The sequence below is a fragment of the Neopelma chrysocephalum genome, unplaced genomic scaffold, assembly GCF_003984885.1.
Source record: "Neopelma chrysocephalum unplaced genomic scaffold, ASM398488v2 Primary Assembly neopelma1_74, whole genome shotgun sequence".
Taxonomy (NCBI): domain Eukaryota; kingdom Metazoa; phylum Chordata; class Aves; order Passeriformes; family Pipridae; genus Neopelma; species Neopelma chrysocephalum.
Window position 1 is genome coordinate 9,043,890 of NW_020897735.1, and position 23,300 is coordinate 9,067,189.

Sequence of the window (23,300 nt, forward strand, 5' to 3'; positions counted from 1 at the left end):
CACAGGCAACTCAGAGGTGAAATACAGTGTGATAAGATACCAAAGCAGGTGTCATAAACCTCATAAGAGCTGTGTGCAAGATCAAGATTTTGTGGCTTACTCAGAAAATGGATGTTATTTGGGAAGTGCTGACTGACTGGCTGCTTCAGCAAACTTGAATGAGAGAGACTAAAGCTTTGCAAATACTGGAAGCTAGTTTTAGTTTTGATGGAAGACTAAAGTCCAAAAGTCTAGACAAAATTATTTTGTTAGCAAATAAAAATTAAAGATCCTTAGTTTGTAAGAATCACCTGCTGTTCCTGAGCTCCCAAATATTCTATGGCAAAATTAAAACAGATCACTCTGGTAGCCAGCTTGGGTTCATAACATGGCTCCTGCGACCCCATCCCAGAATTCCAGGCAGCACAAATGCACATTCCTGGATTTCTAACCCAGACCTTTCTCTGTTTTGTGACAGGGGTGAACTGTGAGGTTGAGATAGATGAATGTGCTTCGGAGCCCTGCCAGAATGGGGCCCTGTGCAGTGACCATGTGGGGTTCTACACCTGCACCTGTGCTCCAGGGTACCAGGGAGTGCACTGTGAGGTGGATGTGGATGAGTGTGAGAGCCAGCCCTGCCAGCACAACGGCACCTGCCAGGACCTGGTGAACAGGTGAGGAACCAGGGAGGGGTGGACAGTTAGACACCAGGGCAGAAATCTGGGGGGGAATTGGATTTAGTGTTTTGTACATCCCAGTGGCACTAACAGTGATTTATGGCTTTTACTGGGAGAAGCTCCCTCCCAGCAGCAGAACTCGTGGGGTGTTTAAAGAAGGGAGGAACAGATACAAAAGGAAATGATTTGCAGAGCATGAACAGCAAAGGCAATGCTGAGGGCATACCTGTGTGTCTGAATTTACTTTTCCATGGGTAAGCTGTGAACGCAAGTGGGTTTGAGCAGTGCCAGCTGAGCTCCTTTTGCCCTTTCCTCACACAGGGCTTTGCAGTCCAAGGAAGAGCTGATGCCTTGCTGTGTTTGGTGCCCACAGGTACCACTGTGACTGCAGTGACACGGGCTTCGAGGGCGACCACTGCGAGCTGGACATCCTGGAGTGTGCCTCCAACCCCTGCCTCAACAGTGCCACGTGCCTGGAGGGCATCAACCACTACAGCTGTGCCTGCTGGCCAGGTGGGCACAGGGAGGGCCAGTGTGTGCTTCATTGCTGTGCTGAGGCAGAGTTCCCATCACACTGCACGGCCGGGGCAGGGGGGCTGCACTGCTGCCCTTTGCAGACCAGCCCAAAAGGCAGCCCTGGGGTCTGGGAGGTGGGTTCCAGTGAAGCTGTGCCTGATGCTGACACGAGTCTCCTGGCAGGTTACACGGGGCAGGACTGTGAGGAGGATGTGGATGAGTGTGAGGCAGAGCCCTGCCACAACGGGGGCGAGTGCCTGGAGCGCTCCAACCCAGCCCACTACGGGACACAGCCCGACTTCCCCAGCACCTTCAGCCCCAGCCAGGCCCAGGGGTTCCTGTGCCGCTGCCAGCCAGGCTTCACAGGTGAGCTGCACAGGGAATGGGCATCCACACACTGCTCTGGGCTTTGAGGAGATGGCACTGGGCAAATCTGTGACGAAAATCACTGGTACTTGGGAGAGGGTGGCAGCCTGATGCATCAGGGACACGCTGCTCTCATGCTGTGGGAGTGTGGTGCAGAATATACTGCAGAGAGCTGGGTGTCATTTCTGCCCCAGCCTGTCTCCAGGCTGAGGCAACAGTCTGTGCTCTCCCCAGTGCTTCAGTGAACACCCTCAGGCTGTGCAGGTGCCAGGGTGGTTTCCCTTTGTCAGTCTCATGCATATGGCAGAATTCATCCCTAGGGGATATCTGTGAAATTCCTCATCAGAGGAAGCTAATTCCCTGGAGTCACCGGCGTTTCCTTGATGAGACAGCTCTCATGACAGCAACTGTATAATCAGAGTGGGAGACAGGGGTTCCTTGATATTGTGCTCTTGGAGCTAGAAGCTTTGTGGATGTTCCACTGAAATATCACCCTTTCCCTGGATTACAGATATGTGTAAAAGGCTGGATTTAACAGCTGGGGAAATTCCCTGGTGGGAAAGCATAAACAGTAATACTTTGTTATTTTATGAGACAAAAATGAGTGTTTGGTCCACTATGGCACAGATGAGAATGGTTCAGAAGTTCTGACCTTGCCAGTGCTTGACACTGGAAAATCATTCCACACTTCATTTTCCCCCATTGTTTCAGTGGTGGTGCCTGTGTGCCACTGTCTGCAGAGACATCCTGCAGCTCAAGAAATTCTTTTGCATTTTCAAGTGACAGAAAAGAAATGCAAAAAACGATGACTGCCATTGTCATTCAGATCCTTTCCCGCCCTGCTGCAGGAGTGTACCTCAGATGCCTCTTTGTGTTTCCACTTTCCAGGGGAGACCTGCTCTACCAACATCGATGAGTGTGAATCCCAGCCCTGCCAGAATGGAGGGCTCTGCCAGGACCTGGTTAACGGCTTCCTCTGCCACTGCCTGCCTGGTTATTCAGGTAATGCTGGGGAAGGGGGGGCTGCACTCAGGTCCTTCTGTTTGGCTCGTTCTGAGCTGCTGCCTGGCTGCAGGATTCCAGGCAGGGCTCCCATGGACTGTGGGAGTGGGATGTCTGCAGGTCAGGGCTCAAATGCCACGGGAAAGCTGTGTGATTGTGGGCAAGTAACTTGATAGGCCATGGACTAGATCTGGAGATCAACTATGAAATAGTCTAAGATCAGAATATCCAGGACATCTGTATCCTGGAGTGAAAGTTCCCTGGGAGAGCTGTGGGGTTTTCCAATGTACATATTGACATGGTGAACAAAAGCAGCTTTAAAATAAAAAAGGGTGCTTAACATTCTAGTTGTCACGAGCTCCTGGTGTGGCAGATTGGCTCACCAGCACATAAACATCTGTAAAACATCTCCATTCCCCAACACCCCTGGATGATAAGAGCCAGCCATTTTTGGCTGAAGGCAGTAATCTGCTATGTTAGGAGGTCAAAAGGTCTTTGTGATGTGAGCAAAGGAAGCCTTCTCTGTTTACAAGGGGATGGGGAGTCTGGATTCTTACCCAAATGCCCTGCCTGACCCTAAGGGTTCAGTTTTCAGGTTGAGAACCTGGGGACAGTGAATATTGCACGTCAGCTCTGTGGGGTGGTACTGAACCTCTTCTTAGTGTAAAATATTCCTTCTCAGTCCTCTGCATCTTGAAATTCCATGTGTACTCTCTGTTTGGGCAATAGAAACCAAAGAGTAGTTTATAAGAAAGGTGATCCCCAGCATGGTCTGTATTTCTCTATTTGAGGTGAGGGCAACCTTTCCACAGTGTTACCAGGCTGCCATCTCGTGGGAAAGAAGAAAACTTGATGCCAGAAGAAAACCTTGTCCCTTAACTTGCAACAGCAGGTAGCAGCATTCAGAGACTGTCCCAGGCCTTTACTACATGGGAAAGTTTTCTGTTTTCCTTCTGTGGTTGCAGTGGTTGAGCTGTGTTGGTTTAATCCTGCTCAGCTCTTTCCTGAGAAGGCCTATTACTTTCATTCCCAGAACCTAAAATCAGCTCCTAGTTAACACCTTCTGTAAGTGGGCTGAATTCTTTGTGGGGTTTTCTGGCCTGTCTCATTTGCCAATTCAGGCCAGGCCAAGAAAAATTTGCTTTTGTAGATGAGGCCTTTGAAAAGAAGCTTTTACCTAAGCTCTTTATCACTGCTTTCTCGGGCAGTTACAATGCTGTACTCGTGAGCTGAGATCTTGTCCAGAAAGATGGTTTGAAGTTTATCCTTCTTGTCAGAATTCCCACTCACATCTGTGCCCTGTTCTCTTTTCCTCCTCCAGTGCCCCAGCACCCTCACGGAGCTCAGAATTTCATTGTGCCTTGCCAAGCTGCAGATCTGTTTAATCCATTCCAATTCTTAGTGTGCTCATGGGCAGAAAAGCTGACAGAAACATGGGATGATGGGCAAAGGAGCACTAGGGTTCATTCTGTTGCATCAAATTTGGGTTCATTAGTACTTGAAGGGGATTAGAAGCAGGTTGCTGTTCTGGATATTGCTCTTGGTAAAGGACTTTGTCTCAGCTGAGGTAGTTCTGACACATTAACACAGCGAAAGGCAGGAGCAGCCTGTGAGATCAGTGAGTGCGTGTGGAGGAGTGGAGCTGACAGGGAAATAATAGCAATTAATCTCCCCTCCTTTGTCAATTAATCCCAGTACAGTCATGCTGGGTAAACAGCTTATTACTTCATATTAGGATCACAGAACAACTTTGTGAAGCTTCCCATAATGTTTCTCTTCAAAACACATTTCTGTGGCAGCTTAGATCTGCCATGAACTTGGGCTTAAGCTGCCTCCACTGATTAAAGTGAACTTGCTACTCTGATGAAGAATGCTTTCTTGGGGCGGCAGGGGTTCCTGCTCTGTGTTTGTGCCTTCAGTCTGAGGAATTTGGGGAGTGTTGGGATAACAATGCAAGTCAGGAGAAATTCTTTGCCAATTAACTGCCTCAGTGCTGTCTGAGGCTGCGGCAGGCGGGGAGATGAGCCTTCTCTCTGAAATGTGGCTGTTGCAAGAGCGGTGCCTCATTCCTCAGAGAACGACATGACAGGTCCTGAAGAGTCTGTTCAGCACACAGTCTGTGCTTTAGCAGAGGATTTGTGTACCCTGAGAGGATGGAATGAATCAAAAGATTGCATGGGCACTAAATGAAGTGTGAAGGAGAGTGAATCTTGCATGGTCTTGGAAATTATGTCAACTGTGGTCAAGAGAAAAAGCATAGTAGGAAAAGTCTGTCTTTTAGAGAAAAAAATGTCCAACAAAATGAATTCTTTATTCATAGGAATGGTTTCAGTCCATCACGTCTTTACTAGGCCAGGACAGGGAGAAGGTCCCTCCATTTGACATGGGCAAAACCTGACATTTTTAACCTGCAAGAATGTAACCACAGAAGTGGAGTTTGGATCATCCACTCTTTACAAAACTTCCAGATGGCCTCGTATTTGCACTCCTGCCAAAGCTGTGTTCAGGGAGGCAGTGTCCTGAGCCCAGCCCCAGTGAGGGAAACAAGCACAGCATTCCCAGAGTGTGGCATTCCCAGAGCTCACATCCCGCCCTGGCAGTGGCACCTTGTGATCATGGCACATTGTGAGCCTTTCTGCCCATGGCTGAGGAGCAGGAGGACTTTGATGAGCACTGGGGTCTGTGGTGTGACTGTGTCCCGGTGTAATTGGAGTGCTTATTGACCATCTGACTTTGTTCAGCCACCGTGTCTTTGTCTCCTTAAAGAAGTAGAAACCTTCTGTGCAGCAGCTATAAATGGTGACTCTGTGAGGGTGCCAGCCCAGATCAAATGGGCTTGAATTCTTGGGTCATGGGTCAGGAAATAAATGGGAGATGCTTCTTCCTTCTCACCACCTTTGGATAGATTTAATTTTTTTTGTGCAGGTATTTCTTGATGTCAGATTTGTTTTAGAGACGTTGCCTCTACAGCAAGGGCAGCTAAAAGGTTAAGATAGTAAAGAGATTAGAGGCCTGTTCCCCCTTCAACCAAATCCCTTTCGGTAAATATAGCTGGAGGGAGCCAGGCAGCCCTCGGTGAGACTCCCCCGCTTCCCTCCCGTTCCACACGGCTTCTCCCTGCTGGATCCCAGCTCCATGGTAATCAGCCCCTCTGAGCAGAGTGTGCTGCAGCCAGAGCCTGCTGTGCAGGGCCAGGTGAGAGCAGGGGCCGTCCTGGGGGCCTGTGGGTGTGGAAATGGAGATGTGTGGGTGTACAGACCAGAATACGGGTCTTTTTGAGGGGATTTAATGTTCTCCAGTCTGCACAGTTGTTACATTTTGTTGTTGCAGGAGTGGCTGAATGGGCACAGCTGCCCATTTGTTTTCTCCTCAACAACAGAAGAGTCTCAGTGGCTATTTGAGACAGTGCTCCAAATGTGTGCTGGGACAGGTCTGGGCGTGCACAGGACCCAGATGTGGCTCTCTGAGGAGTTTTGACTCCAAACAAGCACTCACTATATCCCTCCCACTTAAAATATCTCTAAAATTGACTGGCATGTTTGGATTGAGTGAAATTAAGGAACTGCAATAGCTACATGAGTTGCTGGAATGCTTTCTTTTAATATCTTAGTGATACTGCTAATGCAGATTCCAGACCTTGACATGTGGGAGTTTTGTTTGCTTGGACCTGACATGGATACTAACAGAGACTCCAAGTTTGGGGAAAAGCTCCCAGATAGCATTTCTTCACAGAAACAGGAGACTTCTCTGGGTCCTTACAATGCAGAAGTACAATTCTGCCTCCAGGAATTTTATAATACGAAAGTAACTATATTAAAAAAAAAACAAAACAGAACCCTAGAGGAAAAAAAGGAGACTGCAACAGCTACTTTGATAAGGTTTTAATGAGGAAAGAGAGATTTTGATTCTGCAGTGCCATGTCTATACCAGTACAGTCAGTATAACACAGAGAATTTCCTTCCATCCAGTTTGACTTCAGAGAAACAGATCGTGGTCATTAAAACCTGAGCCTTTTCTCTGTGAATACGGCACCGTGGAAATGCCTGTGCTCACAAATCCATGGAACAGGGCACAGGGAGGAGGGAAACTGTGGGATGGTCCCAACTGAGTCAGTACTGAATGTGCAGCAGGGCCCAGGTTCATTCTGCATTTGGAACTGTCCTTGTTCCTGTGGTTTAGATATTGCACAATGGTGGAAATGCAGTTTTTTGGCTTAGCCTATAAAAAGAAAAATCCATATTTTGGCCTTGTTCGTGGAATTTGGCACATTCACCTGGGAGGCAGCGAGGGCCAGAGGTTGTGTCTTGGCTCTTTGCTCTGGAGCTGAGGCTGTGGGCACTGCAGGGCAGTGCTGGGAGCACATTCCTGGTGTCAGCACGGCCAGGGGCCAGCTGGGAGGGTCAGGGCCGGGCTGGATTAGACCTGGCGCAGTGCAGGGCTCTGCTCCAGCCGCTGCTTCATCTCCAATCCCTTCTCGTCTGACGGGCAGCACCTACACACGTCCTGCCCTGTCGGGCCAGCCTGTTTGGTGATCCCTCCCCCCCTTCACCCCCATTTTTTCCCCTTTACTGTCACCAATGTCCACAAGGAGTCGGCCATGGAATCTGCGCTGCTTGGCGTGATCCTGAAGGGAATTGTTCTGCTGGCAGGTAACAGCGCCGGGCAGGGCTGGCCGTGTCCTGCTGTCTGTGTGCCTGCCCGGGGCAGGGGGCGGGATGGGGCTCCGGGGGGGGGCTGGAGGCAGGAGGAGGAACAGGGATTGATTGGAAAGGAAGAATGTTTTGATTTTGAAGAGACCTAAAGTTTTGTTTTGGAAACTTCAGGGCAAGGAGTGTCCCTGTGGCAGGGGCCCAGCTCGGCAGTGCCCGGGCTGCAGCTCTGCCGGGGCCGTGCAGTGTCCAGGGATCCATCCCGGGCTGCTCCAAGGCTGTGGGCTCCGGGAGCGGTGCAGGCACACGGGTACCCCGGGCAGGTCTGTGGAACCTTAGCTGTGCTTTTTACAGGTGTCTTCGCAGCTTTCCTTTTCCCTTCAATGCTTCGGGGCTGCCTGTTTGAGGAGTAGTTTTTGCCCTTTGCCGACCCGTGCCCTTCCCCACCTCCTGGGGCACGAGAGCGGGCAGAGAGGGGTTGCCATGGAAATGGCAGTAATTGTGCAAATCTAATTGTGTCGGGGGCCGTTTGTTGCGGCTAATTCTCTCTCTCTGCCCCCTCTCCCCCTCCCCTCCTTTTTTCTTTCGATAATAATAATACAGTCCCTAATTAGGATGCAGCAGGGAGAGGTCGTTAGGAATTCAGCTGCCTCCTGGAGCAGGCGAGGCGGTGCCGGCCGGGCAGCCCCGCTGAACCCCCTGTCTCAAGGAACAGACCTTGTCCTTCAAGGCTTTTTGGTATCTGGCAGCGGTATTGGGATATTTCCCTTCGTGTGTGCTTATTCTTTTAACATTTGATGTATCTGTTGAGGTGTATGATTCTTACACTGCATACAATGAGCCTCTGCTGATTAATGGCGGCCAGTAAATCACTCCATTCAGGGATTTAATCCCACTTGCACCTCGAACTGTTCCCACCACAGCGGGACCACTTGGAATGTGGGGAAGGATTTGTATTTGAATACACGGTGAAAGCTCAGCCACTTCTGAGGGTTTCTGACCCAGCCCCTGTGGGTTGTTGGCTTGGGACTGTTCCCTCAAACACTGGAATTAACCGGGATGTTTGGAATCCTTGTCTCCAGATAGCAGCCTTTTAAATACCACTTGTCTGATTTTCAGATAACAAGTTCCACTGGTTTGCTATTGTTAGTCTTTAACTAGATAAGGAACTCATTAAACCTTTTAAAGTCTCCTAATGATGTAATGAAGCAGCTTGGCAACATTGCTCTTACTAGTGATGGTTCAAACAACAGTAAACATTCCAGCTCAGAAATTCAGAGGGAACACGGGGGACTACGGGAGAGTAACTTGCTTTTGGCAAACTGAGTTGTACCCTCCCCTTTTATTTTTTCAAATATACCTGAAAAGGGATGCCTATCCTGTTCTTAGAGAAACAAATTGGTTTTGAACAACTTCTTAATGTCTACTTCCCAGTGTGTCTGCAAAGACACAACTGTCTGTGTCTTGGAGAAGACTGGAATAATGGATATCCAGGAAATGATCTGTACTTTTGGAACCTGTAGTGCTGTAGCTCCAGGTAACTGTTCAGCAAGGGGTAACGTTGACTTCCAGGAAAAGAATTGGTGTTAGCCAGATTTTTCAAACTCTTGCACAGTCTCCTTTGTTATCAGTTTGTTTTAAAAACTGCTCTAAATTCAACTCTGGCACTGCCCTGGCTCCTAGGAGAGCAGGAATGCAGGAGGGGTTGTTTGGAGCTAGCCTGGGAAGGCTGCCTGTGTGCTGGCACAGACAGGGACAGGGACAAAGGTGATGCTGGTGGTTTTGGCTCTCGAGGAAGAGCTGCCCCCTCTGCTGCTGAACATCTCCTGTGCCTGTTTGCCAGCCATGAGGTTGGGCAGCAGTGTGTGCAGCTTCTGCTTTCCACTCCCTTCAAACAGATAATCTAAGAGCTCAGAGCAGCTGCATCCCATGGGAAAGCTGGGTGTTTAATTAGCCACCAGCCTGGGGTTGTGCACTCCCTGTGGGGACTAATTTGCCACCCGGTGTGGAGCACTCACCCCACAGGGGTGTGCTGGGGACAGCCCAGGCAGGTGTTGCTGCTGCTGCACAACCTGAGAGCTCCTGGGCAGGCTGGGAATGTGGAATGGCAAAATGGGCCTCTCCCCTCCTCTCAGAAATGCAAAAATTCACGGCATCTCTCCTTTTGTTATCCAGACCAATGTTATCTTCCCCTCCTTGCCCCGTAAATATCAGCAGCTCTGATCTGAACCAGCAGCATCTGGAGGGTTTGGGACTGTACCAAACCTGTCTTTCCTTATTCAACAGCCTCTCCCCTAAATCTGACTGCAGACTTGCCCCCTGCAGTCTGGAGAGCCCTCCAAGAAACCCACTCCACGTAGTTCTACTGATCTGTCTCAGTTGCAATTGAAGTCTTTCTGTCTTCTCCCAAGGTGGGATTTTTCCAGGCCCAGTGATGTCCCATGTACTCCATTTATTCCCACACATTTCCTTCTTAGCTTTGTGCTGCAATCTTCAGTCCCTGCTGTTTGCTTTACAGGTCAGCTCACAGCCTGGGCTCTGTGTGCTGAGCAAGCCCAGCATTGACAGCCAGGGCAACAGGGCTGTGCTGGGGTAGTGTCAGCAACTCTGACTCTGAGCTGAGCTCTTCTTCCAGGCACATGATAGTGTCCAAATTCAGTGCTTTTCCACAGGCACTTCAGAGCAGTTCTCTTCTAGCTTATATCAGTAGAGAGCAATGTCCCAAGATAACGTTGCCTGCAGAACAGCTCTGGCATAGCTGGGAAGTGCTGAATTACTCCAGCCTTGCACTTCCCTTTCAGTGCTTCTCAGAGCTCCACAGTGTTGTGTCCCTACACTGGCACAAACAGTTTGGAGCCCTCCCCTCTCTGCAGAGCTCTCACTGGTACCAGCACCTTCACTGGGGCTGACAGAGGGAGCAGCTTGGACAGACAGCAGGGACAACCATGGGGACGGTTCTGCCTGTGAGGGGACAAACCATCCCTGCAAATATTCAAGAAGCCTGTATCTTTGCTGAATTTTTATTTTTAATCACACATCAGGTCCAGCTCCAGTGCTCCCAATGCCCCATCTCCCCTCATCTCTCTCCCCCAGCCAACTCTGTAATCTCTTTGACGTGCACATTCTGTCTAGTGGCTTTTCTTTACAAATGTCCTTTGTGTTTTGATTCCCCTCCTTTGTGTGTGAATTCCTTCTTTTTCTTCCTGCTGCCCTGGTTGTGCTTGCTGGCTGGATCCGGGTGTAATGCTATTAGATTGGGATAATCCATGCTTGGTTTATCTGTGGGACTGTCTCTGAAGATTAGTGAAAACCAACGTTATGGGCTAGATAAAGTGAACTGGTTCAGAAAGGCTCTTCTGTCAGTCTGGGGGTGCTCAGGAAAATGACAGCAGATCTTCATTAACCAGATTTGGGGTAATGGCCTGTAATTTACTTGGGCCCTGTTGGGATCCACGTGCCTTGAGGAGACAGAGCTGCAGTGCAGGACCTCCCCCAGCCTCCTTCTGCAGGACTGGGCAGAACTGAAGTCAGCTTAGTGCAAGCATGGCAGAGTGCCTGTGGAGCATGATTTGCCTGTTGTGTGGTTAGGAATTGAGTTTGTTGAGTTTTACAACTGGTGGGTCATCTTGGAATTTGAATTTTTTAATCCGAGGCTTTCCAGTAACTTCCTATTTTAACACTGTCTGCAACACTGGTGCCTGGAACAGGCTCCAGTCAGATCTATAGAGTTAACTGGAGTTTCAACATACCAAGTCTAGTAAGAAGAAAGCATAAAATCCTTGTCTGTGCTGTTTTGTTCCTTTAATCCCCTCTGCATGTTGACTCCCTGTGGTGGTTGAGCTTGGGAGAGCACAGCAGGCTGTGGGGCGCTGTGGCCAGGCCAGAGCTCTGGAAATAGCACCTGGGAGGACACAGAAGTTTGGTTTTCCTGCTCTCCCCCCAGGAGCAGCGAGTGTGGGGCTCTTTGGTGGCTCTGGGAGCACTGGGGCTGTGCTGGGCTGGCTCTGGGAATGGTCTCAGTGCCTGCAGTGAGATCCCATCTCTCCATCTCTCCCGCAGGTGTGGAATGTGCTGTGAACATCAATGAGTGTGAGGAGGGGCCCTGCAAGAACGGAGCTGTCTGTGAGGATGGCATTGCTGACTATTTCTGCCACTGTGCCCCTGGCCAGGATGGCACTGTCTGGGGAGGGAAGAACTGCTCTGTGAAGCTCACTGGGTGCCAGACCCACGACTGCCAAAACGAGGCCTTGTGCATCCCCACCTACCAAGCCGAGAGCCACGGCCACCTGTGCCAGTGCCAGCCTGGCTTCTCTGATGCCACCTGCTCCACACCAACGACGTTTTCCTTTGCCTCCAGAGGGTATCTCCTCGTTGAGCTGCCCAGGGGCAATGAGAGTGAGAGGGAGGCAGAGGGAGAGCTGCTGCCCAGCGTGTCCCTGCGCTTCCGCACCACCCTGCCCAGCGCTGTGCTCTTTTACCGGGGCCACGGAGCCGAGTTCCTGTTCCTGGAGCTCTGGGAGGGCCTTCTGCACGCAGAGCTGCAGAGGGAGGATGTGGGGTACCCGCTGCTCCTGCGGGGGCCCAGGGTGGATGACGGCCAGTGGCACAAGGTGGAGGTTGTGGTGCACAGCGCCGTGGAGCTGAGGCTGTGGCACGACTCTTGTGAGGCAGGGGTGTGCCTGCAGAGCGCCCCTGTCCCGCCTGGCACCGCCCAGAGCCCACAGGCCTTCTCCAGCCTCTATGTTGGAGGTGCTGAGGATTCAGTGGCCAACAACACACGGAGCCAGCAGGGCTTTGTGGGCTGCCTGGAAGACCTGCAGGTGGATGCTGAGGCCGTGCTGCCGGCGGATCTGGCGCTGGGAGAGTCCCCCGTGGCACAGCCGGGCTGTGCCCGCACAGAGTGGTGCCTCTCCCAGCCCTGCCTGCACGGGGGGCTCTGCGTGGACCTCTGGGCGACCTTCAGGTGTGACTGTGCCAGGCCTTACGGAGGCCCAGCTTGCTCACATGGTAAGTGCCACGGCATCCACGCCTGCCAGCTCCAGAGGTGCTAGAGAAGCATTGATGTCAGCTCTGGAAACAGTATTTTCTGCTTGACCAGGGGCAAAACTAAAGCAAAAGCCTCTAGGAATGAAATTCTCCTTGATCCCTTTCCTGCTCCTGCAGGAATGACTGGCACTTTTGTGGTGTGTGTTATTCCTCGTCGAGCCAGAGGCTCTGACTTGCCCTTTGTGCCAGATCTGTGTGAGTGCAGGGCCAGGGAAGTTGTTTTACTGGGAAAAGTTCATCTTGAGCTTCTGAGTTGAGGATGAATAGGAATGTATTTCTTTCTACATAAACCACAAAATGTTAAAGGAAGCTCTTTGACAGTTTTGAGTTAAAATTGTATCTATAACTCAATACAAGCTCCTGAAAGGCTTGTATTATTATGGTTCAAGTTTTTTGTTTCAATTCTGAGCCCTAAACATGGCATGTACTGCTGTTACCAAGTTTACAAGTCTGAAGAGCAACTCTGTAGCTTACAAGTCCTTGAGTAAATCTGCTGGGTTGCCAAGGGCTCTGCTCCTTGGGTGCTTGAATTCCTGCCCTCCAGAGAAAGCCAGGACACATTCACCCACTTCTTAGTTTTACAGGCGTTTGGGGAGGAGCATCGTTACCCTGACACAGGTTGAAAACATTGAGAAGAAAGATTTGCCCCCATTGCTAAGGAGCTGCAGCTCAGAACATCCCTGTGCCAGCTGCATTCCCTCTGTCTCTGAGCTGATGGGCGTTTCTTTTCTCTTCCAGAGCGCCCAGCAGCCACCTTCGGCCTCGAGAACTCCACCAGCTTTGCCTCTTTCACCCTTTCTGACAGCCTTGGTGCAGACTTCAACATCTCTTTTTTCCTGCGGAGTCGGAAGCCCCACGGTTTGCTCCTGCAGATCGGGAACCAAACGGGCCCCGGGCTCACCATCTACCTGAGGGACGGCCAGCTCAGGGTGGAGCTGCCACCCGCGGACACTGTCACCTTTCCAGAGGATGTGGTTGATGGCAGGAGACATTTGGTAGCTCTGTCTTTCCAAGGAGGCACTGTTGGTGCTCAGCAGTGGGACACACACGTGGAGCTGGGACAGTTCATGGCACAGCCTCTGCCAGCTGGTTCTGAAGTGTTTATTGGGGGCCACCCGGACCCAGACAGTGCTGAGCTGTGGGGGGGCTACTTCAAGGGCTGTTTGCAGGACATCCAACTCAACAACCACCAGATAGAGTTTTTCCAGGTTGAGAACTACAGTGTGCCCCAGGAACTCAACGGGACCCAGACTGCAAACCTTGTGAATGGCTGCATCTCCGATGACACCTGCAAGGTATGTGATGTCTCTCGTTTGTCTCTGAGCACTTCTTTGCCAGTTTGCTGGAGCTCCTGTAGGTCAGTGGTGGGCACGGGGAGAAGCAGGGGCTCAGGAATTTCTTGTGCTTCCTTCACTGCTGTTGAGTCACTATTTCATTTCCCATCTCTCTTGATTCAAATGCTGCTCGTACTCGTCTTTGTTGTCACAATTCTACCAAATTCTCTTCAACCTAAAGATGAATTATGCTGCCCCTAAATTCCCCCATTTTGTTTTTCAGTCTGAGCCATGTCAGAATGGTGGCAGATGCATTGTCACTTGGAATGATTTCCATTGCAGCTGTCCAGCAAATTTCACTGGGAAATTTTGTGAAGAGAGAGTCTGGTGTGAAAGTGACCCTTGTCCTGCAGCCACCACCTGCGTAGACGTTGTAGCAGGATATGTGTGTAAGTTCTGTTCTCCTGCTGCTGTGTGGGTAAAATCCCTGATGTTCCCTGGGTAGGATCAACATTCCTTGTCTGTGCTGTTGAAATAAATACAAACACACGCTGCAAAAACGAGTGGTGCCCAGGGCCACACTCCTGCAGCAGCAGCACGGGCTCTGTGGGTTCACCCCAGGGGTGACAGAGCACAGCTGGTTCTGTGCCTGTGACCTGCCCTGGCTGGGTCACTCTTCTGACCCAGGGGAATAGTGGGATTTTTGTGCAATGAGACTGATGAGTAAAAATTACTACACAGAGCTGGATATTATTCCCAGAGGTGCAACTGTAAACAGGAAGAGCTTTAGGGATGCAGCAGCTCGGGCTGTAATCCTGCTCACACTAAGCTTAGGAGGTTCTTAGAGAGGGAACCTGCCAGGAGTGTGCCATTGGTCTGTCTCAGACATGACACTAACTGTCTCAAATCCCTCATGCTCTACCCCTTTATTTATAGGTCTGGCTAATGCAACATTTAATAGTAACTCTGCCATTGAATTTACCACCAACACATCAGTGACCCTGAGCAGCCTCCACATGGATTTCAGGACCAGGGATGAAGATGCTGTTTTGCTCTGGGCTGTAGAAGAGGTGGATTCCCTGCAGGTAGCCATCAGGAACTCCTCCCTGCTTGTGACCATCAGGAGTGGGAACAGCATCGAGGGTGTCACCTTCCAGAGCCCGCAGCCGGTCACGGACGGGGCCTGGCACTCCATCTCCGTGTCCATGGAGGAGCCAGCCGTGCCCTCCTCCCGCTGGCTGCTCCGGCTGGATGGGGCAGGGAACGTGACCCTGCAGGGCAGCGCCGGCAACTTGGACTTCCTCAAGAACAACGTGCCGGTCGTGCTGGCCGAGAACTTCACGGGCTGCCTGGGGCGGGTGCAGATCGGGGGGCTGTACCTGCCCTTCCCGGCCCCCCGGCCGTACCCCCAGCCCGAGCAGTTCCTGCAGGCCGGGGGCGGCCCCGTCCCGCTGGGCTGTGCCGGGGCCGACGTCTGTGCCTCCAGCCCCTGCCTGCACGGGGGCACCTGCCACGACCTGTTCGACGCCTTCCGCTGCGCCTGCAGCGCGGGCTGGGGGGGGCAGCGCTGCCAGGACAACCTGGACGACTGCCAGCCCAGCCCCTGCGTCCACGGGGACTGCAGGGACGCCGTGGCAGACTTCCAGTGCGAGTGCTTCCGGGGCTTCATCGGGAAGAGGTGTGACATCAACGTGGACGACTGTGTGCGGCACCAGTGCCTGAACGGGGCCACCTGCGTGGACGGGGTGTACGGCTACTCCTGCAAGTGCCCCCCGCAGTTCTCGGGGCCGCGCTGCGAGTAAGTGCTGGGGCTGCTCTGCTGTGCCAGGGCTGCTTTGCTGTGCCGGGGCTGCTTTGCTGTGCCAGGGCTGCTCTGCTGTGCCGGGGCTGCTCTGCTGTGCTCTGCTGTGCTGCTCTGCTCTGCTGCAGCAGCCCCAGAGACACGGTGGTTTCACTTTGGGATGCTTGGGGAAAATTTTTCATTGCTAGTATCTGGTAAGCAAAGCACCTAAACTGTGCTGTCCAGATCCAAATCCTCACTGATGGGACTCAGCCTCGTACAGGATAAGGATCCTTCCTTCTGGTGTGGGTTATCCCCATGCTATGTTTCAGAGCTGTTTAAAGGGCAAGTTCTCTAGGCTGTTGTCACTTCCCTCTAGTGTTCCCCAAGAAGTCCATCTTCTCTGGGACTTGACTCCCCTCTGCCATATTCCTGTGTTGATTTAAAACAAAACAACTTGTGCAGGTTCAAATGGAACATGGAGATAAATGCTCATATGGCTGAGCTTCGGTTATCTGACCCTCCCAGGTTGAATTTCCTGTTGTTCCTGCTGTGTTCTGGTGCAGTTACCTGGTACTGGCATTACCCTTCCCGGGCCTGGCCATGCTGCCCTCGGGCATTCCAGCAGTATCCTGACCCTGACTGTATTTCCATCAGCAAGAAACTGTCTGAAAAAAGCCCTGGTACTGACACAGCTCCTGCACATTCTCTGGGCATGCTCCCAGTAATGCTCTGATATTTAGGAAGATTTCTGAGACTCCTCCTCTCCACCTGTGTCAAAGCCCTTCCTAGAAACACCAGTGACTGTTCTTAGGACCCTCTGCAGCCCTGTCCCCCCTGAGCTCGGTACACCCTGCCCTTCCCCAATCCTGGCTGCTCCAAAGGCTGTCCCTTCTCTCCCCAGGTGGCCGTTCCCACCCCAGCAGTGTGGCAAGAACTTCACGTGTCTGAACGGCGGCCGGTGCGTCACGGAGAGCTGGGGAGCCAACTGCTCCTGCAGGCCGGGCTTCACCGGCAGGAAGTGAGTGCTGCTCTGGGGGGGGCTGCAGGGAGCCACGGCTCTGGCTCCTCCTCGGGAGGTGGCTGAGCAGGGTCACGGGCCCCACCCTCTCCTGTGTCCTTGTGCCCATCAAAGGGCTGCTCCTAAACTGTGTGTGAGCCATTCCCCTAAGCAGAGGGAGCCCTGAGCTCGTCCTGCTGCCAACACCAGGTTTTGCAGCAAGAGCTGTGTCCAAGTAGTCCTTATGCTTTGTGAGAACTCACTACCAGTGCTGGTGACCTGTGCTGGCCTCAGTGCCACAGGAACCACAGCAGGAGGGTTGGTGTGAAGGGGGGAAATGTCATGTTGTTGAACCCTGGAGAAAGCACCTGAAAAAAAGATGCAACAGGCACTTTTCAAGTAAAGGAGGCTTTTTTAGGCTGTACGATCTTGTGTCCTGTGGCACAACAACATAGGTGACAATTCTAACACCCTTTTTCTTTGCAGCTGTCAAATCAATATCAACGAGTGCGAGCCCAACCCGTGCCAGAACGGGGGCACGTGCCAGGACTCGGAGAACAGATACGAGTGTGTTTGCAGCGCCAGCTACACGGGCGAGCGCTGCGACATCAACGTAAGCACCGCCCTCCGCACTGCAGCGGGGAGGAGCAGGGCACTTCCACACCGGGAGCGGGGAGGAGCCGGCCCGGGGGACTGGGGGGGCTGCGGGATGCTGGGGGGGCTGTCCCTGCACAGGGGGGGAGTCAGCTGGGACCAGAGAATCCTGAACTGGGAAATGTTTTTTTTCCCCTGCAGTGCTGCTGTGTGTTGGTCTCCAGCATACAAACAACTGCAGCAAATACTTCTCAGTGTCTGCACGTGCTGCCATGTGGCTTTTGGGGCTGTCTCTGCACATTTCCATAGATTTCACAGCTTTTTGGACAGTAATACAACTACTGCAGTTGGCCCAATTTCCTGGAGAATGGAATTTCAGTTGGCTTTTTGTCTTGCATGAGAGTTACAAAGATCATCTGAGTAGCAATGGCTGTGTTTGGAGCAGGGAAGTGGGATGGAGTGGGGCTAAAAGTGGTTCAGGTCCGAGTTCAAAGCCGTGTCCTGTCCCTGAGCCGGTGCCCCCAGGCCCGGCCCTGCTGTCCCTGTGTGTCTGATCCCAGTGTCCAGGGGGGGCTGGATCCTCACCTTGCTTCCTCTCTGTCCAGCTGCTGCATGGTAACCTTGGCTGGTAACCTGGGAATGTACTAACCCGTCCTGCATGGAAAGGGCCGCGGGCCAGGCGGGGGTTGCTGCTGTTGCTGTTCCCGAGGGCTCTGTAACACGTACCAAGGTCACCCTGACATTTCCAGTTTGCATGCACAGACTCCTTCAGGCATCTCCATCCCTTCTGTCCCAGGACACTTCTTGTGGATTCCTTTATTCATGTTCATCACCACCTTGCTTTTTGCAGAACTTCTTTCCTTCCCCTCTGGCCAGGCCGTGGTGGGCAGGGAGGGGACAGCCAGAAGGGACAAGGTGGCAGCTGAGCTCTCCTGCTCTCTCCCCCTCCCACAGCAGCAGCACAAGCACAGGCAGGGCCTGCACTGCTGGGGCTGGACTAACCTGCATGCTCTGCAAAGCCAGAACTAACCCTGCACTGCACTCGGGTCTGGGCAGGCTCAGGGCATCAACCAGAACTTCAGGCATTTGGAAGGGGCAAAAGGACTTCCAGGTCCTCTGGGAATGTTTCTTCTGTGCTTTGTTGCATGAGAACAAACTGGATGGCATCCAGAAGCTGTAACTAATCCAGCTGGAATTGTTTTGGTTTGCAAGGTGGCAGATACATTGTTAGCAATAAGAAATATTTCATATTTTTAGGTGTATTGTAATTTTAAAACTTTCTTTCATGACAGAAATTCCACAGTTGTTTTAGTTCTTTGTTGTTGTCTTTCATGCCATCCTTATTTCGACCAGAATCTAAAGAATTCTCATTTCTCTTCTCAGTACTTGGGCCTTTTATCATCTCCATCTCCCATACATGTCCTGACCTTTTTAACATCTTCCCCTTCCTGCTGCAAGTTTTCTTCAAGCCTCTTCCACAGTTTAACAGCCAAATCAATTTTCTGCCTTGCCCTTAGGTGCATAATTGAACTCTTTTTCCCCTGCTTGGGGAAATTTTTGGGGGTTACTGAAAATTTACATTGCTCTCCATTAACTTTATATTTTTTTGGCAACACTGGTCAGATCTTTGCCAGTGGCACCTGCGTATTTTAGTCTGATGTTGGTAAGGAGGCTCCTTTAAAGATTCCCAGTGTGCATGCTGAGTGTACTGGCATTTTCATCTTAAGGGGCTGTCCTGGTGTGAAAAAGTGCCTTTTTTTTGCTTTTCTAAAAGTCTTTTTCCCTCTAATCTGACCGTTTGGGTCAGCTGTTGCAGTTATTGTAACCACTGGGGTTTCATTGTCTCTCCATTAATTTCTTTTGCAGAAAGGGACTCCAGGTGCTCTCTTCCCCTCCCCACTAATTGAAGTAGCTGTCCCTGTAGCCTGTGGCTCTTTGCTGCTCCTCAGCATTGGGCTCATATTCATGATTCTCACGGCAAGGAAGAGGCGCCAGTCTGAGGGGACCTACAGCCCGAGCCAGCAGGAGGTGGCAGGAGCTCGGCTGGAGATGGACAGTGTCCTAAAGGTGCCACCCGAAGAGCGGCTCATTTAGGCCCTGCTGGGACAAGGAGATGCACCTGCAAGGTCTGCTCGGACCTTGAGCTCTTCCCAGCACTTGCAGCAGCAGATCCACCCCATCCCAGTTTCCTTAAGGCCTGGGCACGACGACATGGACGTTCCGTACGAGGCAGCCGCTGCCTGAGGGAGCTGCCCCGGCCACCCCGGGGCTCCCAGGGAGCCTCTGCCCTCCCTCCTGCCCGGCCCTGGGCACGGGGCAGGTGCTGGAGATGCTCTGGCTCCATGCACTGCCAGGCAGGGGTGGCCCCATTCAATCTGCTTCCCAAGGCAGGGAGGAAGGAGCCCCAGGGCAGGCTCTGCTCTGGCCCCGCTCAGGAGCTGTGGAGAGGGGGCTCACAGCTGGTTTGTGGAACTGCTCAGCCTTTGCCAACAGCTGAGCAACACTCCCAACTCTTTCAGCTCAGGTGTGTGAGGTTCTCAGTCTTCAACAGCAACAGCAGCTGTGACCTCCTGCCCTGTGACAGCCCCTGTGTTACAGGGAATTGTCAGGAATTACAGCAGTCCTTGTACAAATCCATGTGGGATGATGTGGTGCTGTTAGACATTCCCACGGTACCGTGCAGGGAAGGTGCAGGCAGCGCTCCGGGGCCTTGGGGCAGAGCTGGAGCTGCCACGTGCTGGACTCGGGGGGGGGGTGTGGAGGGGAGAGGGGAGCAGGAAAAGGGTCACCAGCCTCCCCTGCATTCCTTGGGCTCCGTGTGACAGGAGGGGACAGGGAAGGGGGGAGCTCCTGGCCTGCAGAGCTGTCGGTGCAGCTGCAAGGGAGGTGCTGGGCCTGGGGCTGAGGGCGGTGAGAGACCATGAGGGGAAGCTCTGAGTAACTCCCTGTTCTACCACAGCAGCGAGTGTGGGCTCACCTCAGCCACTCCTCCGTGGTGGGAGCCGTGGGGGCGGCGGGGGCTGCCCTGCTCCTGGTGGTGTTGGCAGCCACGGCCATCGCCATGAAGAGGAGGAGAGCGACGCAGGGCACCTACAGCCCCAGCCGGCAGGAGAAGGACGGGGCTCGAGTGGAAATGTGGAACGTCATCAAGATGCCCCCGACAGAGCGGCTCATCTGACCCCAGGTCACCATGGCCGTGTCTCCTGTGAGTCCCTGGGAGCTGCTGCAGCCCCTCTGTGTGTGCAGGACAGGCTCCAGAGCTGCTCCCCCCTGCGCCTGCTCACACCACAGGGCATCACTGCACACACAGCACGGGTTAAACTGCTTGGGGCAAGAGCAGCAGGGGGAGGAAACCACCCTTTGTGGAGGGGCTGGGGAGGAGAGGGTGGGAGGGGACCCAGAAGCAGGGACAGAAGCTGGTGCTGTCAGAGCCAGGGCCCCTGGGCTCCCACTGCTCCCGCGGGCACCGGGGCTCGGAGCCACAGGGGCTGTCACTGCCCTGCAGGCAACAGAGAAAACACCCTACAAGTAAGTGAGGCAGGTCCAGTTAATGGGGATTGAACCACTGCATTCAGAAATAATGTGAATAATATGGTTGTTTCAAAAAACATGTGCCTGTGGCTCCTCTGCAAGGCTAAGCCAGGTGAGTGAGTGGTGGGAAATCCTTCCCAGAGCTGCTGCTGCCCCTCCCTGTCCGGGCACTCCCTGGCTGTACATCCCACTGTGCTGGACAGGGCTGCTGGAGCTTTCCTCGAGACCAGACCCAACCACAGGAGTATCTGAAGTGCCTTTCTGAGCCTGAGTTGCCAGTTACAGTTTAACTTTGTGAAAGGAGGATGTTTCTGTGTAGAACAACTGAGTATCAAGTAGTACCTGCTGGGTGAGGAGGGGAGAAGGAAATAGTTGTAGATCCGACCTCTGTGGACAGACAGTTTGGGCTTGTCAGTACAGGAGAGTGGTGCTTAGTGAGCCAAACTAGTGCCCTTTGACCCAAGCCAGGGTTGGTGTTGTAGTGACACAACATTCACCTTCCACTGCCCCGAGAAGGGCTTTGATTCTGTGGCTTCTCCTGTGTTACTGCTTTAGCTGCTGAATGTGCTTTTCTTCTTCATATAAAACACGTGGCAGAGCCTGTGGCAGGAAATGCAGCAGAGCAGGACAGGTGAGGTCTGAAGTCAGTAGTGTTTCAGGATAATCACTGCAACTATCAATGAAGAATATTTTAGAACACAGTGTCTGCTTTTTAATCTCAAAAATACTGTTAGTAAGCAGGGTGGGAACCTGGCCACTGTAGCTCATTGCCACCAGAAGAAAAGGCTGATTATTCTGGTACACTTTTGGGTTTATTTATTTTTTTTACTTTGACTGTAAATGTTTCTAGTTCCAAGCAAAGGGAAGAGCACAGAACTACTGACCAGGTGTGAATGTTTAAGAACAGGTGTGTCTGCTAAGAACAGGTCTCTGCACTGAGGCAGCTGCTGAGAGAAGAATGAAAATGTTTGAAAATAGAAAAAAATGAACGAGTGGGAAATGATATTTTGTCTCTGAGCTCATGTTCCCTCTAATAGTGGGGAGGAGTTGAAAGAACAAGTGGTGATCCCACCCAGCTGTGTTTGGGAAGCAGCTGGATGTGGCAGTGCCCAGAGATGTCCTGACTGCACTGGGAGCTGGTCCTGCTTGGATTTATTTCCTGGCAGTGATGCTGCTGTCACTGCACACGGGACTGGTTTGCTCTGTGCTTCCTCCAGCTCTGCTCAGGGAGCCCCAGGACCCTCTGAGAGCAGAGACAGGCCCCTGCCCTGGCCCCTGTGGCAGTGGGACGTGGGGAGGGGGTGAAGGGGGTGTCCCAGCAGTGTCTGTGCACGGGAGGCTCCAGCAGAGCCCTCCTGGCACAGCAGCACTGAGGGAGCCCGGGCTGGGCTGGGCACAAACAGGAGCTGCCCTCGGTCCCAGGGTGGCCCCAGGTCAGGGCAGGGGGGTCACTGGGGTCCCCTGTGCTGGAGGCAAAGGTTGCTGTGGTGTCTCCAGCCCATCCCGAGCTGGAATGACCCAGAGCAGGCTCAGGGTGGGCCTGGAGCTCCTGCCAGGACAGGTCCTGCTGCTCCACCCCACAGGTGGGGTTCAAACCACAGGAAACCAGGCAGCAGGGGCTGAAAGAAGCCCTGTTCCTCCAGCCTGGTTTTGGGAACACCAGCCTTGTGTTCTCAGAGCTCACTAAGCTCCTGCAAGGACAAGGCACAAAGCCCAGCCCAGGCTCTGTCTGTCCAGGCAGCAGCTCCTCAGGGCAGCAAAGCAGCTGCTTGGATTTCGAGCACCCAAAGCCAGTAGTAGCAAAGGTGTTAAAATCCTCTTGTCAGTGTCTTGAGCATTTCTGCAAAATAATTTATGGAGGGTTTGGGGTTTTTTTCAATAATGAACTTTACTTTCTTTTGATATTTAATTTTTGAATATATTTTTTCACAAAACTGGACTTGCTGTAGTTAATGATCATGATCCTGATTTCTTTTGTAACTGTAAATTTTATAATTTGTATATAATTAGAATGTCCTTCAACAGAAATTTACAATAAAATTTGGTTAAAACCAGAGCTGGTTACGCTGAGTTGTGGCTGTTTTTCCCACATACTCCAGAGAGGTTTGGTTTTCTTTTTTTTTTTTTAAATAAACTTATTCCTAAGGGCAGCTAAAATAAGCGAAATGGTACCAAACACAAGGTGGGGACAGGACCACAGACAAAGCTGAGGATAACATCTCTGATAAATAGTATCAGGAACACTTTTTATCCTGGATTTAGTGAAAACATCAAAAATCCTTCTACGTCAGACCCAGAGCTGGGTCCCAGCCTGGCCTGCTCTCCCAGACAAGCACTACTGGGAATGAATTGTGTTAGGAATTCCTGAGTTTAAATAAGACAAAACCCCCTCAATACTGCCCTAGGGAGAGGTTGATTTCTTTATTACAAGAAGCCCAAAAGTCTCCTGCTTGCAAACCCTATTCCAGAAGCGAGGAAAGTCCCAAACTCCTTGTCCTCAGAGGATCTCAGAGGTGCAAAATAAAGTGAGGGGTGATAAATGCCATTTCAGTAGTGTTAATTCTCTTCAGTGCCTCAAAACTGACTTAGAAAATGATCCAAGTGCTTGTCCAAAACTCAGTGGCATAAAATGATCCATAATATGGGCAAAGTAAAGTAACCAGAGATGGAAATGAACTGCAGTGGGACTGAGTGGTTTTAAACATCTGTACTGGGCCTCCTCAGTGTCTGATCCCTGTGTGACATGAACAGTTCCAGCACAGAGCCTGGGAAGGCAGGACTGTCCAGTGCCCACTCACATCCACCAGGAGCCAGAGAGTTTGATCCTCCAGCTCAGAGCAAAGGAGCTCTGAAATTCCACACTGAATTATAGAACATTCATAGTCT

The 23,300-nt window shown here is 52.0% G+C and overlaps 1 protein-coding gene across 4 annotated transcripts in view; it reads left to right on the forward strand.

Annotated features, from left to right (window-relative positions):
• CRB2 (crumbs cell polarity complex component 2) overlaps positions 1 to 22,484 on the forward strand; it is a 34,135-nt gene extending 11,651 nt beyond the window's left edge. The window contains exons 3-14 of one of the 4 annotated variants that reach the window (XM_027687730.1): positions 458 to 653; positions 1,030 to 1,169; positions 1,356 to 1,538; positions 2,427 to 2,540; positions 11,249 to 12,196; positions 12,974 to 13,530; positions 13,793 to 13,958; positions 14,446 to 15,307; positions 16,194 to 16,310; positions 16,776 to 16,902; positions 18,750 to 18,762; positions 19,843 to 22,484. In XM_027687730.1, the coding sequence (XP_027543531.1) occupies positions 458 to 653; positions 1,030 to 1,169; positions 1,356 to 1,538; positions 2,427 to 2,540; positions 11,249 to 12,196; positions 12,974 to 13,530; positions 13,793 to 13,958; positions 14,446 to 15,307; positions 16,194 to 16,310; positions 16,776 to 16,902; positions 18,750 to 18,762; positions 19,843 to 20,444 (4,025 nt within the window). In that variant the 3' untranslated portion in view covers positions 20,445 to 22,484. Of the gene's footprint in view, positions 1 to 457; positions 654 to 1,029; positions 1,170 to 1,355; positions 1,539 to 2,426; positions 2,541 to 11,248; positions 12,197 to 12,973; positions 13,531 to 13,792; positions 13,959 to 14,445; positions 15,308 to 16,193; positions 16,311 to 16,775; positions 16,903 to 18,749 lie in introns of all 4 variants that reach the window. The other 3 variants (XM_027687732.1, XM_027687733.1, XM_027687731.1) reach the window with 3 other exon arrangements.
• Positions 22,485 to 23,300: the final 816 nt, after the last annotated feature.